This window comes from Neltuma alba, unplaced genomic scaffold (assembly GCF_004799145.2).
Source record: "Neltuma alba isolate B1F8T4 unplaced genomic scaffold, ASM479914v2 tig00011396_pilon, whole genome shotgun sequence".
Classification (NCBI taxonomy): domain Eukaryota; kingdom Viridiplantae; phylum Streptophyta; class Magnoliopsida; order Fabales; family Fabaceae; genus Neltuma; species Neltuma alba.
In genome coordinates this window covers 996,070-1,012,856 of record NW_021636085.1, presented here as the reverse complement: position 1 = coordinate 1,012,856, position 16,787 = coordinate 996,070, and the positions used below count along the sequence as shown (strand labels likewise).

Here is a 16,787-nt window from a genome sequence, read left to right as displayed (position 1 = left end):
CGAATGAGAATGGAAAAGTCAGTCAATGCCTTTAGTTGGACGAGGGCCCATCTCTCCGGTGATAGCGTTTATTCTGTTTTTTTCTTTTAAGCTGGCATTGCCATTCTTTGGTTGAAATATTGGTGGCTAGTACATAATTTTTGAATTAACGTGCAATTTATTATAAGAAGAGGAGTGATAATTCAAGATAAGTACTATGAGCATATAGCCTCTCTATGTTCACCAATATACCACCACAGTTTCTGCTGCTTCAGTTCCATTTGGGTTGTGGATCATCATCTCTCCCACTTGTTTGAAGTTTCTGTTATTAATCTTCTTCGACGATCTTCTTGTTTGTTTGTTGGATCCTTCCTTCTGATCGTTTCTCTCTTGTGCTTCGTCTTTAACACTTTGTTTGCCCTCCTCCTCTGTACTTCGATCCTCTCCTTTCCCTTGCATCTCTACTTCCATCCATCATCAAGACATTGACATAAAAAAATTGTGTGCTCTTCTTTTCAGTTCTTTTTATTTATCTTTCTTTAAAAAGAGGAAAAAAATTGTGTTCTCTACTTGAATTCCTATTTTGACTTTTTTTTTCCCTCTCCGGGTACTAAGGTTTCTGCTGTTCTACTGGTTCTGGTTTCCCAAAAAAAAAAAAAAAATCAGCAGGCTACCTATCCAAATCGTTGCTGTTTTTCTTTTTCTTCATTTAGTGTTAAAAAATTTCTGACAGGTAAAAATTGAAGCGGTGTTGCATATAGATATCTCTGACAGGTAAAAATTTCTACTCCATCATACTTATGAATTATGTTTGGATCTTCTTATGAATGTGTGTGTATTATCTCCTACAACTTTCTTTAACTTATTTTTATTTCTCAGATCTCAGATCTTGGTTGGTCACGTGAAACATACTTGAAGATTCCAATTACTGTTCCCAGGTTAGTATATATTCTTCCGGTTTTTAATATAAGACCTAATTTTTGTGTTAATTTTGATCATAAATATAAGACTCATTTTTCATATTTATTAATTTTTTTTAAATTATCCCTATGGATATTCTCTCAACCTAGAAGAGGGAGACGTGGTATTAAGAAAGATGATTATGATGTTTTAGGAAAAATGTGTCTCTTTTTTTATAATTAACTAACTTACCTAACTTCTTTAATCTAATTAAATTAGTTAAATGAGTCTTATATTAAAGATCGGAAGAGTACCTAATTTTAATAGTAAATTTCATTTATTCATAGAAACTGTTTTAGTTTTCTTAAATTGCACACATGGATGGATTTCGTATATATTAACTCTTTCTTATTATAAAACTTAGTTAATTAATTTAAACAATTCAGGAACTTATTAAAAGTCTGTTTGGATTCTTATTTTGGAAACAATTTTTTATTTTTTAAAAAAATATTTGTTTGGTAATATGTTTTTAGTCGGTTATTTTAAAAAAACAAAATTTTTTTTAAATTAAAAAACCAAAACAATTTTTAGATTTTTCTTTTTTGTTTTTGTATTTTGTATTTTACGTTTTGAAAAATTGAAGGAGTCTTCTCTTCTTACCCACCTGTCACTACATATCAACTGCCACTTGCCAAATATAATTTTTTTTCTTCGAACGTGATTTCTAAACATATATTTTTGTGTTTTTCTATTCTCAGAACTTGTTTTAGGAAACAGTTTTATAAAATTGTTTTGAAAACAAGAAAACAAAAACCAGAACTAAACAAACCCTAAATTATTTGATACTTGATCTCTCTAAAATTTTATGTGTATCATTAGATTATATATTAATTTATAAATGAAGTTAGTTTGAAAAAAACGTTAAATATAGATACTTTAAGATAATTTAGTAATTTTTTTAATTTTTTCAAATTAGTCAACTAGATCTTATATGAAAAACTTGATAGAGTATGTATTTTTACTTGCAGCATAAAATTAATTGTATTTTCTATAGTGTTTGAACAGTGTGGCTCTCTATATTTTCAATATTTGATATGAATGTTGATATGGATATGGTTTAGCTTCCTACACACACACACACATCTATGACCTGGGTTTAGCTTCCTGTATATGGAAAGTTATATATTCACATGAATTGAAGTTTGAAATTAGTTGTATTCTCCGTAATACTGCTCTTCCAGTACTTTTACAGTTTTACTACACTAGTGAGTTGATTGTGATTATCTCCAAATGAAATGTTATTCCCGCAGAAAATTGTTAAAATTAATTTGTAAACGCTAACCAGACCAGGCTGGCTTGGTTCAAGAATTGGCCATATAGGCACTTATTTTTTTGGTCAAAGATATAGGCACTTATTAGCCAGACTATCCAAGTTTATTAGTACAAAATTAAATAAACATGCATAAAACTCATCCTTTGATAAGATGAGTTTTGCATCATGTACAAAACTAAAACTAAATAACATAATTAACAATTTAAAAATGGGTTAAGTGTCATTATCGTCTATCACTTTGAATTATTTTCCCGATGACACTCGGTATGATAAACCAATTCTTGATACATTTGACATTATAAAACATATTTTATATTAAAAAAATTGGTAAAATAGTAGTTAAGGTATCGAAGTATTTTTTAAGTAGCACCTGACAGCGTAAAGTAATTTTTGTGTGCATATGATGACATCATGGAAGATATTGTTATATTGGAGTCGGGGTGATGGGGGAGAGGGTTTGCAGCCCGTGAAATATACTCCTGCCACCATTTTTATTAAAAACTTAAAAAAAAAAACAATGATGCATCATGTTTATTCAAAGTAATATTTAATAATTTTCATTGTGTAATATACTGGTAATACTTTTTTTTTAATAGAATTTTGCTTAAAAAACATCTTGGCGGAGTAAGCAATAATAAGTTGCGGTATTGCACACTACTCCCTCCCATCTTATTTAAAAGACCCAAACTAATTAATTAGGAGTGAAATTTAGGTTATATTTCTAGATTATATAGTACCTTCGGTCTTAATTATAAGAGTCAGTTGACTAATTTGAGAAGATTAAGGAAGTGAGTTGAGTTAGTTATTTATCCTAAATAGGTATTGTCTTTTCTAAAATATCATTGCTAATCAAGTATATTGATTAAAACTATATTTATTAGAAAGGTTACTTTAGAAAAAAATGTATAAATATAAGAGACAAAATGAATTAGGGTCTTATATTTAGGACCAAAATAAAAGTTAAACAACGACCGGAGGTAGTATAATTCTTACAGGAATATGTGGTTTCCTTAGAATATGTATTGTTATGTAGTTTATATATATTTGATTGACCTTGACACTATCAAATATAAATGTGGGGGTTACTCGTGTGATTGAATTTGAAAAAAATAAATAAAACTAAAATATTCTAAGGAAAATTGGTAAATGTGGGGTTACTCGTGGGATTTTTTTACCAATTTTCCCAATATTCTAACATCATTTATTTTGAAAACATACAGTTAAGTCTAAACAATTAACTCCATTAGGAACATTTCAAACAGATGCTTTTTTAAATTAAAATTTGTATTAAAAAATTTTATTTACTATTTTACCTTTCATCATACTAAATCCCTAATTTTTACTAAATTATTTTGAAGAATATTTCAAAGTTTTTTTTTTATTTTCCTTAAGTTCACTTTTTATTTTTATAATTTTTTCTGGGACAAAAACTTAAACAACTTAATTAATGTAAACTTAAGAAATTTGATTAAGTAAATATGTTCATAAATGTTTGTAAAAAAAGATTTTGTTTAAAAATTTTAAATATCAAATTTTAAATTATTTATATAACTCTCAAACTTGCGTCATTTAAATTATATGATAAAAATGCATTTAAAATTTTTCAGCCATATAAAGAAACCTAAATAAATATATTTGAATTGATGTGATGGAAAATTAAAATTATAAAACTTTATAATTTAATAAAAATTGATAAATTTTATGACATATTATAAGGTTTGAAAATAGATTTATTAAAATAATTTTTTGTTGTTTAAAAAAGTAGTTTTTTTAACAAATGTAAATGTTTGACATAAAAACAAATATAAATGTTTAAATAATTATTATGTTAATGAGGCGTATTTTAGTCAAAGTTCAAGTGGAAATAGAATCTCAAATATATAAGAAAGGTCTGAGTAACATACATGTTAATTTTAAGGGAGGTTAATATACGTTTTCAAAAGAGAAATGAAGTCTTATAATTTAAGTAAAATAGAGGAGTAATTAGTATATTTTACCCAAAAATAAATATCTTCATAGGAAATAGATTTAATCGTATGTTTGTCAATTTTTTTCTTGTAGGGTAGAGTTTAATTGTAAGCATATTACACCTATTTATATAAATAATATTTTCTATATCCAAATATCGATTTTTTTTAATTATCAACAACAAATATGTATAAGGTAAATAAAATATCTTTTTTACAATCTTTAGTTTGACTTTTTGCACCAATTAGAATTTCAGTTGAATGTATAAAATATTTTTATTCTGGCCAGTTGAAATTTTAACTGATGCAGAATTCTCACACCAAATATGTCACCGGTTATATTTTTTAAGTCTCGCTGTAGAAATGGTATTTTGCACTAATTTAAATTTATGAGCAATAGAAAATCCATACACTTTCATGGTAATATATTGTTTTCATTGTATCAAATACACACGTATGTTGATCTCACCGTCTAAAAACGTCCGGGTTTGTCACCGCTACATCTTTGTGTGTGTGTGAGATTATTCGTTCCTCATTTATTTATGCTTCAATTTTTAATACTACGTTTGAGTTGAGAGAAAATCAAGGGGAAAAAATAGGGAGAGGAAAAAAGTGAAGAGATAATATTCCTCCTTGCATTTGGATAGATAAGGGAAAATGGAGAGAAAAGTAAATGCATGACATTTATAATGACAATAATACCTTTATTTAATTTTAACCAATTTTTTCAAGTAATGGCATGAAAAATAAATTCAAAATAGAAATATTTAGCAAAATATATTTCCTCACGAGTTAAATTAATAAAAAGAAAGTTAAAGTAAAAATAAAGATGCAAGAATGACAATATTATACTTGTATCCGGATTTATTAAAATCAAAATAAAAATTTCTTAAGAAACTCAAGTTTTATTATTTCATTTATAATTATAATATAAATAATTAATATTATAGTTATATAATAGACATGGTAATTTGGGGAGAGAAATACATGAAACCAACAACATTTTTTTTCCTTACTTTTCTCTTCCTTTTATTTTCTGCTCCAATCCAAACAAGGGAAAATCCATTTCTCCTCTTTTTTTCTCCCGTCTTTTCTCCTCTCCTTAATTTTCTTCCCATCCAAATATTACCTATTCATACAGCTAAAATCTCAAACTCTCTCATTTTCATGTTAAATCACGTGAAGCTTGAAGCCTTTGCTTGCATCCAAGTTGGTATGGATATTCATAATTTTATCTATAGAAAATTTTCTTGGCTTACTTTGATTGCCACTAAAAATTAAATGCATCGCAAGTATGATCAAACCCAGCATAGAGGAATCAGGGTCATCTAGGATCGAAGTACATTCTTCAATTTTTCTCAAGCCTAGATTTGGTCTCTAAGTTTTTTTTTTTGTAATTTCCAAGAAAATGTCTTGTTCTTAGATGAAATTTCGTTAAAATATGCTTTAAAATAAATTCTCCATATCCTGGGCATCGATTTTTTTTTAAATTCAAATTAACCTTAAAATAATTTCTCCACTATTGTTTTCTAATTATTTGGGGCCTCCTGTCATTTTTCAAAGTTAAATTTAGCTAATCATCCTATACTTAGCCAACATTCAATAATTTTCTAAAATTCATTTATCAGATAATTTTCTCACTTATACCTCAATTGAGCCTCAAATAGAGTCCAAAAAGTTGTCCTCTACCTTCCTAAGTTTCAAGGAATTTTTTCCGAAATTTGAAATTTTGGGCATAATTTTTAAAATTACCCTTATGTACTAATGATTTTTATAAATTATACTTTGGCCCCCCACTTGGGACTGCAGCTTTAATTATGCCTTTGCAAGTTTAATTTCTTATTTGCCCTTTGGCTAACCTTTAATTCTCCGTTTAGCTTATTTTATTTCAAAACATGGAATGTTATAGTTGTTCTTTTTTTTTTTCAGGACATTTGTGGGACTTTTGCTCAACTAAGATTAATAACCTACTTATACTAATTTTTAAACTTTTAAACCCAAAATATGGAATATGACAATTGGGAACAAATCAAATTTCATATGTTAGTCAAGCAACAATCAAAGAATGAATTTTAGTATAAGTAAATTATTTGAGTTAAATTAATAGCCATGCCAGTAACTCTAAAGAAAGGCAATCAACTAACTAGAGGTAATTTTGCTATTCCATGATACTTTTGAAATATTTGCATTTGACCTTTTTGTTGTATATTTTAGTCCATTAAAGTATTTAAATTAATAACAATGTCTTTTCAACTTATGGAAGATAAGTAGTCACTCTGTTTGGCTGGGCGTTCTAGACACCTTAAGCAGTTTATAAGCCTGAAAAGCATGATTGTAAATTTTGATGCTGTTTGGTTGAGTAATTGGGTAATCTGGTTTTTGTATGAAAAGTTACAATAAGCTATAAGTTAAAATTAACAGTTTATGCCTTATAGCTTATGACTTACTCCTCTAGTCCTATTTATAGAGCAGAGAGAGAAGATATTTTTTGGTTTTATTTATAGGGCACTAAGAGAAATTTTTTATATGAATGTACAATTTTACCCCTCATTTATTATTGTGTTGACTTTGTTTATATGAGGTATAATACATATTAAATAGGGATAAAGTTGGAAAGTCATTAAATTTTAAATGAGAGTTAATAAAGTTTAAGGTTTTTCTTAGTTTGTATGAAATATGCTGGAAGTGTCTTATAAATAGGATTAGAGGAGTATAGCTTTTGAAACATGGAGAGAGAAAAAGTTAAGAAATTTATTATCTCCTTTGGTTCTTATTATAAGCCTCAAATAACAAATTTGTACATACTGAAAAATGAGTTAAAATTAGTTGAAAATAATAAATAAGTTAGAAATATACTTTTATTTTTAAATATGCTCCTAGAAATATACTTTTATTTTTTCCATGTTTCATTTTATATTTAAATTATTTTTTATGATTTCTTTAAAGTTTTCAAATTTAATTCACTCATTAAATTTGACTTCTTCGTATTAAATTATTTTAATTTTATTGTATTATGTGAAATCATTTTTTTAATCATGTTTTATTATTTATTAAAACTTATACCCATTTTGGTCATTTTACAACCAAACTTATTTTTACTCAACTATAATCTAAACAACATTTTACTAATATCACTTTTGCAAACTAATTTTTCTGAACTCCAATCTAAAAACAATTCAACTTATCCAATTTAGCTTTTACTTAATTTCACTTTTCCAAAAGCTACTTTTCTAATAAGCTATTTTTTCAATCGTTGATCCAAATGGACCCAGTATTTAAATTTAAGAGAGCATCGAAATTTGTGTGAATATATGTATATAGTTTTTATCTTATTTGTACTTTGATATTTTACATGATTATATTGTTGATCTCTTAAACTTTCTCATTTTTATTGATCAGATTTTGGCTGGTAATCTCAAGTCTGAAAATTGAAGATTCTCACTGCCTTAGTGCGTTTGCCTGCTGCATCCAAGTTAGTATTGCAGATTTTCATAGCCTATTCTGTAAATTAAAAAATGACCCTAATTGTCGATGAATTATTAATATAATGCATCACATATTGCCATTGATATGGTTTGGGATCCTACAGAAAAAAATTCCCAATTTATGTCGCTATGAATTTTAATTGCTTGAGATAAAAATTTGTGGAAATGTAAAGAGAAAAAGGGAAAAATAAAAAGTAAAATTAAAAAATTAAAAAAAGAGAGAAGAACGTGCGTCGGTTTATTGAATTTTTTTTAAAAAGGTAAATAATAAAAAAATAAATTTCTCGTATGAGTTTAATATTAGATTTTTTAATTATGATTTTTACTAAAACATTATTAGACCATTGATGAAAACTAAAGTCATATTTTACATAATGTTCTCTGTAACACATATTTGAAATAATGTTCGTCTTGATTTTCTCTTTCCTTCCCTTTTCTTTTTCATCCTGTGTTCTTGGCATTGCTTTATCTTTTCATGTCCGAGTAGTGCTCTCTCTGAATATTTTTTTTTTTTTTCAAATACAATAAAAATTTATATGCCTGAGTGTATATGTTGTTAGATAAAATTGTGTATAACTCTCCATAGGTAACTTTTTAATTAACAGTAATAAATTTTTATTTTTCATCAAACAATACATTTTCCATTTTAAATATTTTGGGTTATTCTTAATTAAATGATCATGAATATACAGAAGGGTGTATTTTTTAGTGTACCATAATTATGCATTATGCACGATTATTTAACACGTAAGCAATTATGTCTTGAATGGTGTTTAGTAAGTGTGGTTGTTAATACTTTGTATTTAACAATATAATTTTCATTGCGCCAATCATTTATTAAGTTTTAACTCTCTTGACTCCTGAGAGGTTTGGGAGGAAACAGGACTTGTTAGTTCATTATAACTTTACTCTATTAATTAAATAGATTAAATGAGCTTTTTACTTTTGGGTTAAGCTGTATCTAGCATCGCAAAGTATTAAAATATTTTGTGATATATCTAGCACCTTGCAATATTTTTTTAAGTGCGTCCAGGATATAAAAGTATTTTTTTCCATCTAACAACCTAAAGTATTAAGGCACAAAAAAAAACTTCAGGGTGTTGGATGGCTGGATGCCCTTATTAGATGCATCACAAAGATACTTTAGGGTACTGAATACATCTAAGAAAATATTTCGGGGTGCTGGATATATTTTTAACCTTTCACTTTTTGATGTAGTTACTTTTTTTTCAAAAAAAGTTTCATTTGCTTTTTACTTCCTTCCCTGTTGAGTCTCTTGCAGAGCAACAACCAATTCTGTTGCTAATTAAATAAAACATGATTCATGTATCTAATTTTGTTTTTAATTCATTCACCCTATTCTTATTTTTAGATAAATTTAATATATTTGAACATATAACAAATTCAAAATTTGAATTTCTCATTACAATAGGTGAATACCAAAAATAATATTTAATTTTAATGTGTTCCCACAATCTAAAATTTCTGGGTCCCTTGCTGGCACATGTAATAATAGGCTCATACCCCCTGTTGCATTTTTGCGCAGGAGAGAGAATAGTTTCTTATCTTGTTTGTGCTTCCATCTCTTATATATTCATATAGCTAATATCTTAAACTTTCTCATTTTTATTTCGCAGATCTTGGCTCGTTAAATTAAGTGAAGCTGATATTGGCATACTTCCTTTGCTTGCATCCAAGTTAGTATGGATATTCATAATTTTAATTTATCGATCCATAGATAATTTCGTAGCTTATTTTCTCTATAAATTGAAGTGAACCTTTTTTGTTTGACTTTATATACTATGGTGACTCTCTTGACTTGTATATAAATTGCTATCAACATGAGTTTGCTCATGATCATTGTTATTGCTCATGATCTTGACTTGTTAAGAAATCCAATAATTAGTTACTCATGAAATTTTAATATAACTAAGTCATGCTTCATAGATTTAAATCGTGGTAGTTGCCGTCGTGGTAGTTGCCGAGGTTCTTATACATAAATTGCTATGTGATATGTTTTAGGTCATCATGATCATCAATTGCTATAGATTTGAGGATGAATATGCATCCTTTCTTAAGATATTATATACATAGACACACACTTATTTGGGTGAAGAAGAGAAAGATGTCGTTCTTTAATTTCTATGATCTCTGCCTCCTATTGAATAATATGGTTTTGATTAGTATATTATGATCTTAGATCATAGGATCTAGTTGATTTTGTAACTGTAATCCCATATGCATGTTAGATGAATATCTGTACCGGTGTTGCAACAACAATCATCCCAGACTTGCTGCGTAAAGCATGGGAGGAACTTCAGTATTTGTGTAAACACAAGAGTTATGTTCAAGATTTCAAAAAGGAAGAAGAAGACTTATTATCTGCATTGCAAAGTGTAAAGCTAGAGATAGAAGAAGCCAAGAAAAGAAATAAGACTCGAGTTGACCCTATGGTTGAACACTGGCTTGAAAGTGCCAATGAACTTTTACAGCAAGACACTAAACCAGCTAAATGCTTTGGCTTGTGTACAAATTGCTGCTCGCAAATTGCACAAGCCAAGGAGTTGGAAAAATTGATGAAAGAGCGGATCCCGAAAATGATCGCTAAAGTTAAAGAATTTCCTAAAGAAGTAGCACGTGCTGCTGGAGTGCCGGGCATGGAATTCCATTCACAAGAGTTCATGCCCTTTGAGAGTAGAAAGAAAAAGTTTGAAGAACTCAAGAAGGAACTAGGAGATGAGAATAAATACATGATAGGATTGCAAGGACCAGGAGGAACAGGGAAGTCCACAATGGCAATAGAAGTTGGGAAACAAGTTGAAAAATCAAAACTCTTTGATAAAGTCATCTTCACTAATGTGTCTACCCCTGTGGATGAAAAAAGGATTCGAGATGATATTGCAAAGCAATTAGAATTGCAATTAGAGGAAGAGATGCCAATGAGTCCTGCGCAACAAATATGGACCAGGATTGCTCATGTTGGAAAGGTGCTCATAATACTTGATGACATATGGGAAGAACTCGATCTTAAGAACATGGGGATTCAGCCTCGCTTTGATGTCAAGGGTTATTGTTGTGTTCTGCTAACTACACGTTCTTCGATTGTTTGTAACAACATGGGATGCCAAAGGACAATTCAATTAGATGTCTTGCCTATGGATGATGCATTGAATCTTTTCTTATCTCATACTACTGCAAGTGGAAATGATTGTCCTGGTGATTTGAAAAAGTTGGCACAAGATATTATGAATGAGTGTGGAGGATTGCCAATTTTGATTGTAGCAGTGGCAAAGGCCTTAAAAAGCCTGTCCCTACAACAATGGCAGGCAGCTTTGATTACATTGAAAAACCCCATGCCTTCAAGGCATGGTATTGTTGATGAGGATAAAAGGAAGATTTATAATTCTTTGAGACTTAGCTATGATCATCTAAAAGACGAAGAAGCCAAAATTCTCTTCCTGTTGTGTTCTATGTTCCCAAAAGCTTATGAAATACCCTTAGAGCTTTTAAGTAGAATTGCTATAGGTTTGGGGCTTTTTGGAGAACGCGACCAATACTACGTAGCAAGAAGTCATGCTAATGAGATTGAAAATGCACTCATAAATTCTTCTTTATTGTTAAAGGCTGGTGAAGTATATGTAAGGATGCATGACGTCATCCGCGAAATGGCCTTGGAAAAGATAGACAATGAAAAAATTCAAGTGATCACAGATTCTAAGACAAAATTGAAGGAGAATGTGATGTACTCATCTTGGATCATTAGTGGCTTTCCTAATTGTTCTGATGATAGCAAAGTCAAGGTTCTCTTTGTATGGATAAATGCAAATGGTTCTTTGGAAGTTCCTAATACAGTCTTTGGAGCGATGAAGAGCCTTAGAGTTCTGCTTTTGAATTCAAAAATTGAGTTTGGTAGAACTCCAGCTCAATCGCTACCAAAATCAATTCAATCACTAAAACATATCCGAACACTATCGCTCACAAATTTGGAGTTGGATGACATATCAATGTTGATGAGAAGCTTAGAAAAGCTTGAGTCTCTAGAATTGACTAATTGTTCAATTACAGAAGTGCCAAATGGAATTAGCGAGCTAGATAAGTTGAGATTTCTAAGCTTGATACGTTGTTCACTTCAAAAGAACAATCCATTTGAAGTGATTGCAAGATGCTCGCAAGTGGAAGAATTGTGTTATGTTTCAAATGAGGATCATACGCCTATTGGCGCAAAGGTTCCTCAAATTACAAACCCTCCTGATTATCAAACATTCCATATAGATGGCAGTGATTTCTCTGCGTTTGATTCTTCTCAGCTGGATGCTTCAATAAAAAAATGTTTCAAGCCAGCCAGGTTGCAAACAATGTTCTCTGATGAAGTTATTAAATATTTGGCGGCAAGAGCAGAGATTCTGGATCTAAGAGGAGATGATAAAACAGGCTGGAGCAATCTTATTCCTGATATTGTTTCAATTGAAGATGATGGAGCCATGAAAGACTTAATCAAACTTTCTTTGAAGAGATGGTCTAAGATGAAGTGTTTGATCTATACAAAGAATCTTCAACTTAAATCTGGAGTGACTATCTTCTCCAAGTTAATTGAACTGCAACTTGATGGAGTGGATGTGAGAGAAATATGTTGTGGACGGTATCCTAATGGTTTTCTCAAGCAACTAGAGAAGCTGGAGCTAACTAGATGTCAGAAGTTGGAAAGCACATTATTTAAAGGGAAGCTAGACCTGGGTAACCTTAACTCCATAGAAATAAACAGTTGTTCAATGACTTGTCTTTTTCATCCCTCCACTGCTCAAAGTCCAGAGAACCTAGAGAAGTTGAAGATAGCTGTATGTTCTAAGCTGGAATACATAATAAGTGATGAGGGATCGTCAACAGCAAAAGAAGTGGATGATAAGGATCCTAATCCAAGGAGGAGTCATGACTCCATGTTCCCAAAATTGAAACTACTCCATGTTTATAAATGTGAGGAATTGGAATTCATTTTGCCAACTTGTTTTTGCGAAGACCTTCCTCTATTGGAGGGTGTGGAGATTTCTCTGTGTGAGAATCTAAAATACATGTTTGGGCAATATTCAAAAGAGGGAGGGTTGCATCAAATGCAAAAAGAAAACGCGCTCCCTAGTTTGAAAGTAATGTCTATTGAAGAAGTTCCATCATTTGTCAACATATATCAAGAATGTTATCTCCCAGAAAAATCCGTAGCAAATACAAGTGAGGGGTCAGAGGACTGCAAAGACAAGAGTCCAAGTAGCAATGTTTCTTGGGGTCCTTTATGTTGTTTTCTGCCAAAATCAGAAACTGCAAACAAAGATGAGTCATGTACTTCCAAGACAGCTCAGCTGAACCATACTACTTCACAGGTACATACAAATTTTCCTCCCTTGCAGTTTTTATTGATGCTAAATATGTTTCTTTGCAATGAGAATTAATTGAGTAGTGTTCATTTGAAAAAAAAAAAATAGAATAAGCAATCACCCATCATACTTTCAAAAGTTGTGTTGATCAAATTGGCTATAATGTTTAGCCTAAAGTATTTTTAAAAAGGCCTAACATTTGAGTCATTTACAGAGAGCCTCGATATAGCATTTTTTATATTTAAAATTAACCTCCCTAAATTCTTATCTTTTCACTTGATTTAAAAGAAAAATTAGGAAAATTCATCCATTGAAAATTTTATTGGTACTTTGTACGTACAAAGTTTACGGAGTATTAGTACTTTTATATATAAAAATTTATCAAATACTTCTCACTGATGAAATGAGGGGTCACTGTCTTCTTTCCGGAAATCCCATTTTATACTTTAGACTAAATATATAGAGTTCTCTTTCAAAAAAATCCTAGTCAACAATATCACTAAAATTTTTAGGTGTTGTAAAAGAGCCACTTTCGACGCACCACCAGCAAAACCCACTTAAATTCATTTCTGTATGTTCATAAAATTTTATATGAAAATATAGAAATAAATTTAAACCATTAAAATTTGATTTGAACATTTTGTTAAAATTTGATATAAACAGTTAACAACTTAAGTGAAAAAAAAAAATGTTTTAATAACAGTTTACAATTATGAACTGCATATTTTCATATACAATTATAATAATAATTTTATGAAACATTAAATCTGAATGGTTAAAATCATAATCAATGGTGATGAGAATGGGAAAAAGAGGAAAAACAGAGTAAGGGCAAAGGAGAGAAGCCAATTTCGTGGTTTTTGTGCCACAAGTTTTGGTTTTGTTAACTGACAAATAGATCTATAATATAAAGAGGGTTTTCTTGATTTTTTTTTTTTTTTCATGAGCAAAGAATATTTTGGCAGGTTTAATTTCATTTGTTGACGGTATTACGTCCCTTTTTTTCCCTTTTACTGTTGAAACCTGGGCCAGAGATATTGTAATTAAGATTTTTCTTTTATTGGGATCAACTGAAGATGAAGAAGGATGGTGTTTGTGTGAAAATGGCATGAACCAGCATCACAGAAAACTTATATCTTCCAAATATGTTTTCTAGAATAATTCGTATGAAATATATATTGTTGTGGTATCTGTCTCTCTTTTTTTTAATCATACTTCAATTTATACAACTTTATTCTATAGCCTCATGGTTCATATCTATTAAATGGATACTTTATTTTGTTTGCGAATAAAAATTTCTCCACATATGTGCCACAGGGTACAGGGCATCCATAAATTTTTTTTTTCTCACATTACATTAACAATGAAATTTTGAACAATTAACCTTTTTAAATGTTGCTTCATTGTTTATTAATTAATTGATTGAGAAGAATTTAGAAGGTTGGAAATTGTTGGCAAGAAAGAAAAAGGAGGTTGGAAATTTAAATTCATAATAATTTTCTAATATAGTGGCTGAGACGTAGTAAAGATTAAGTTGGATGAGATGTGGAAAAAAAATCTTTGATTATACTTATTTATTTTGAAAAATTGAAATAAAATGTCTATCCGCTCTCGCTTTCACATCTGTTCTCTTACGGTGCTACAACTCTAAGGAGACAAACAAAAAAACTGCAATTTAATGTACACATTTTTAATTTGCTAAAGATGAATTGATATATTTGTTTGAAATGCAGAATAAATATGTTGGCAATAGAGCTCATGGAATTTTTACACCACCGTTATACCCGTGCTATTTGAGAGAGATGAATATTGGAGGCATTTCAAACTTAAGGTCACTATTTTCTGTATCCGTTGCCTCATCAATGTCACTGTTAGAAAAATTGACAGTCCGGAGGTGTGATGAACTGGAGCATATAGTAATGGAGGAGGTAGATGGTCATGATCATATGAATGGCCGCTTTTTCTTTCTCAACTTACGCACCATTGAAATATTTTCATGTCGCAAGTTGGAATCTCTATTTCCAGCTTCTTGTTCTACAAAGCTTGTGCACTTGGAATCTGTGGATATCCGCGGGGCTAGAGAGTTGGAATATGTGTTTGGAAAATCTTGTGGTGATGATAAGTTACGTCAACAGAATCAGAATTGTGAGATTCATCTCCCAGCTCTCGAGAAACTAAGCCTTGAAGAAGTACCAAATATGGTGAATATGTGCCCTGAAAACTATTATGTGAAAGCATCATCTCTAGAAGATGTCATTTTGGGTGAATGTCCACAACTTCCTATAAACTCTTTTATAGATGTATCAGTGGAGGGGCATAGAGGACAAGAACAAGTCTCGAGAAAAAAGGTAATTAATTATTTTTCAACAGTCAGTTTATGATTATTGATGTATTGCTTTGTTCTTTGATAATTATATGTGTGTCTGTTATGACATTATACAGGTAATTGGGATGTGCTTGTGCAATTTGAGACATCTTTCTTTGAAATGGTTGGACATGGAAACAATTTATGATATGGAAAGACTTCAAATTGCATGTCCTGTGAATTCAAGCTTGAAAACCCTGATTTTGAGAAGATTGAATAAGTTAAGAAACATATGTGTGGGACCAAAAAATCATCTCAGCTTTCAATATCTTTTCAAGCTAAAAATCGACGAGTGCGATCAGCTGAAATTCATTTTGCCTACATCTATCTCGAGGGGCCTGTCATGTTTGAGACACCTAGAGGTATCATATTGTGGAGAGTTAGAGCGTATCATTGAGGATGATGATGATGAAGAATGTTGTTTCCCAAATCTCCATAGGATTATTGTGTATGACTGTGAGAGGTTGAAATGCCTATTCTCTATCTCCACACATGGCAGCTTTCCACAGCTCTCATTTTTGCGAATATCAAATGCCCCAATGCTAGAGCAAGTATTTGGAGGGAAGCAGGGCGCAACACAAGAGTTGCACGTCAAGCACGTGTTCCCAAGGCTATTTGTGATAGGCCTTGATGAGCTGCCGAAACTTCATACCATCTGCCCTGCAATTGATTTCCAAACCGTGATATGCCGTTACGTTGAGGATTGTCCCAACCTCTCATTGACTTCAACTGATAATGTTCACTTCATTGGTAGTAAGTATCCAAAAGATTATTTACTTATATATTTACGATTCCTATATAATTGCTATGACTTTTCTCATTATAATATATTTTTTGAATTGCTTTGTTTGGTTAGGTTATATGAATTGGTCACAAAAATCTGAGAGTACGAAGGGCAACATGGATGAGGGTGATCTTTTTGAACAACTTATTAATGTAAGTACCAAAATAAAATGGGTCAATCTAAGGAAAGAGAAAGCAGGGGGAGACAGGACAATGAACGATGCATACACCAAACTTAAATAAACTTAATGGGCCTCTTCTTCTTGAACCGATGGCCTATCATTACACCATTTTTATTTTTAGTTTCAATGTTTTATTATCTTTTCAAATTCACCGTGCATTGTCTAGGACAAATTGTTTTAATCAGTTCTATAAAAAAAATTGAATAAACAACTTGTCATTTCATTCAACCCATGGAATGGTGATCGAAATAAACCATAGTTTAGCTTGGAAAAAAATTGCTTGAGTCTCATCAAGAAAATTAAATATACAAATGTCTCTAAAAATTTATATTTTACGGATCAAACTTGTATATTCACAAATTAAATTTAATCATTTATGTTTACAGATCAAACTTTTATTTTTACATGTTGAATTGCATCATTTTTAAGT

General features: G+C 30.4%; 1 protein-coding gene and 1 long non-coding RNA gene across 2 annotated transcripts; both read left to right on the top strand.

The window, feature by feature from the left end:
* The first annotated feature begins 731 nt into the window (after positions 1-731).
* LOC114712702 (uncharacterized) lies at positions 732-9,329 on the top strand. The gene is made up of 3 exons (XR_003737262.1): positions 732-753; positions 859-917; positions 9,302-9,329. It is a non-coding gene; the product is annotated as an uncharacterized LOC114712702 (long non-coding RNA).
* A 584-nt stretch (positions 9,330-9,913) lies between these two features.
* LOC114712750 (probable disease resistance protein At4g27220) lies at positions 9,914-16,418 on the top strand. Its single transcript, XM_028897292.1, has 4 exons — positions 9,914-13,033; positions 14,761-15,375; positions 15,470-16,145; positions 16,249-16,418. The coding sequence occupies exons 1-4, from the start codon at positions 9,914-9,916 to the stop codon at positions 16,416-16,418; spliced, it is 4,581 nt and encodes a 1,526-aa protein (XP_028753125.1).
* The last annotated feature ends 369 nt before the right edge of the window (positions 16,419-16,787 follow it).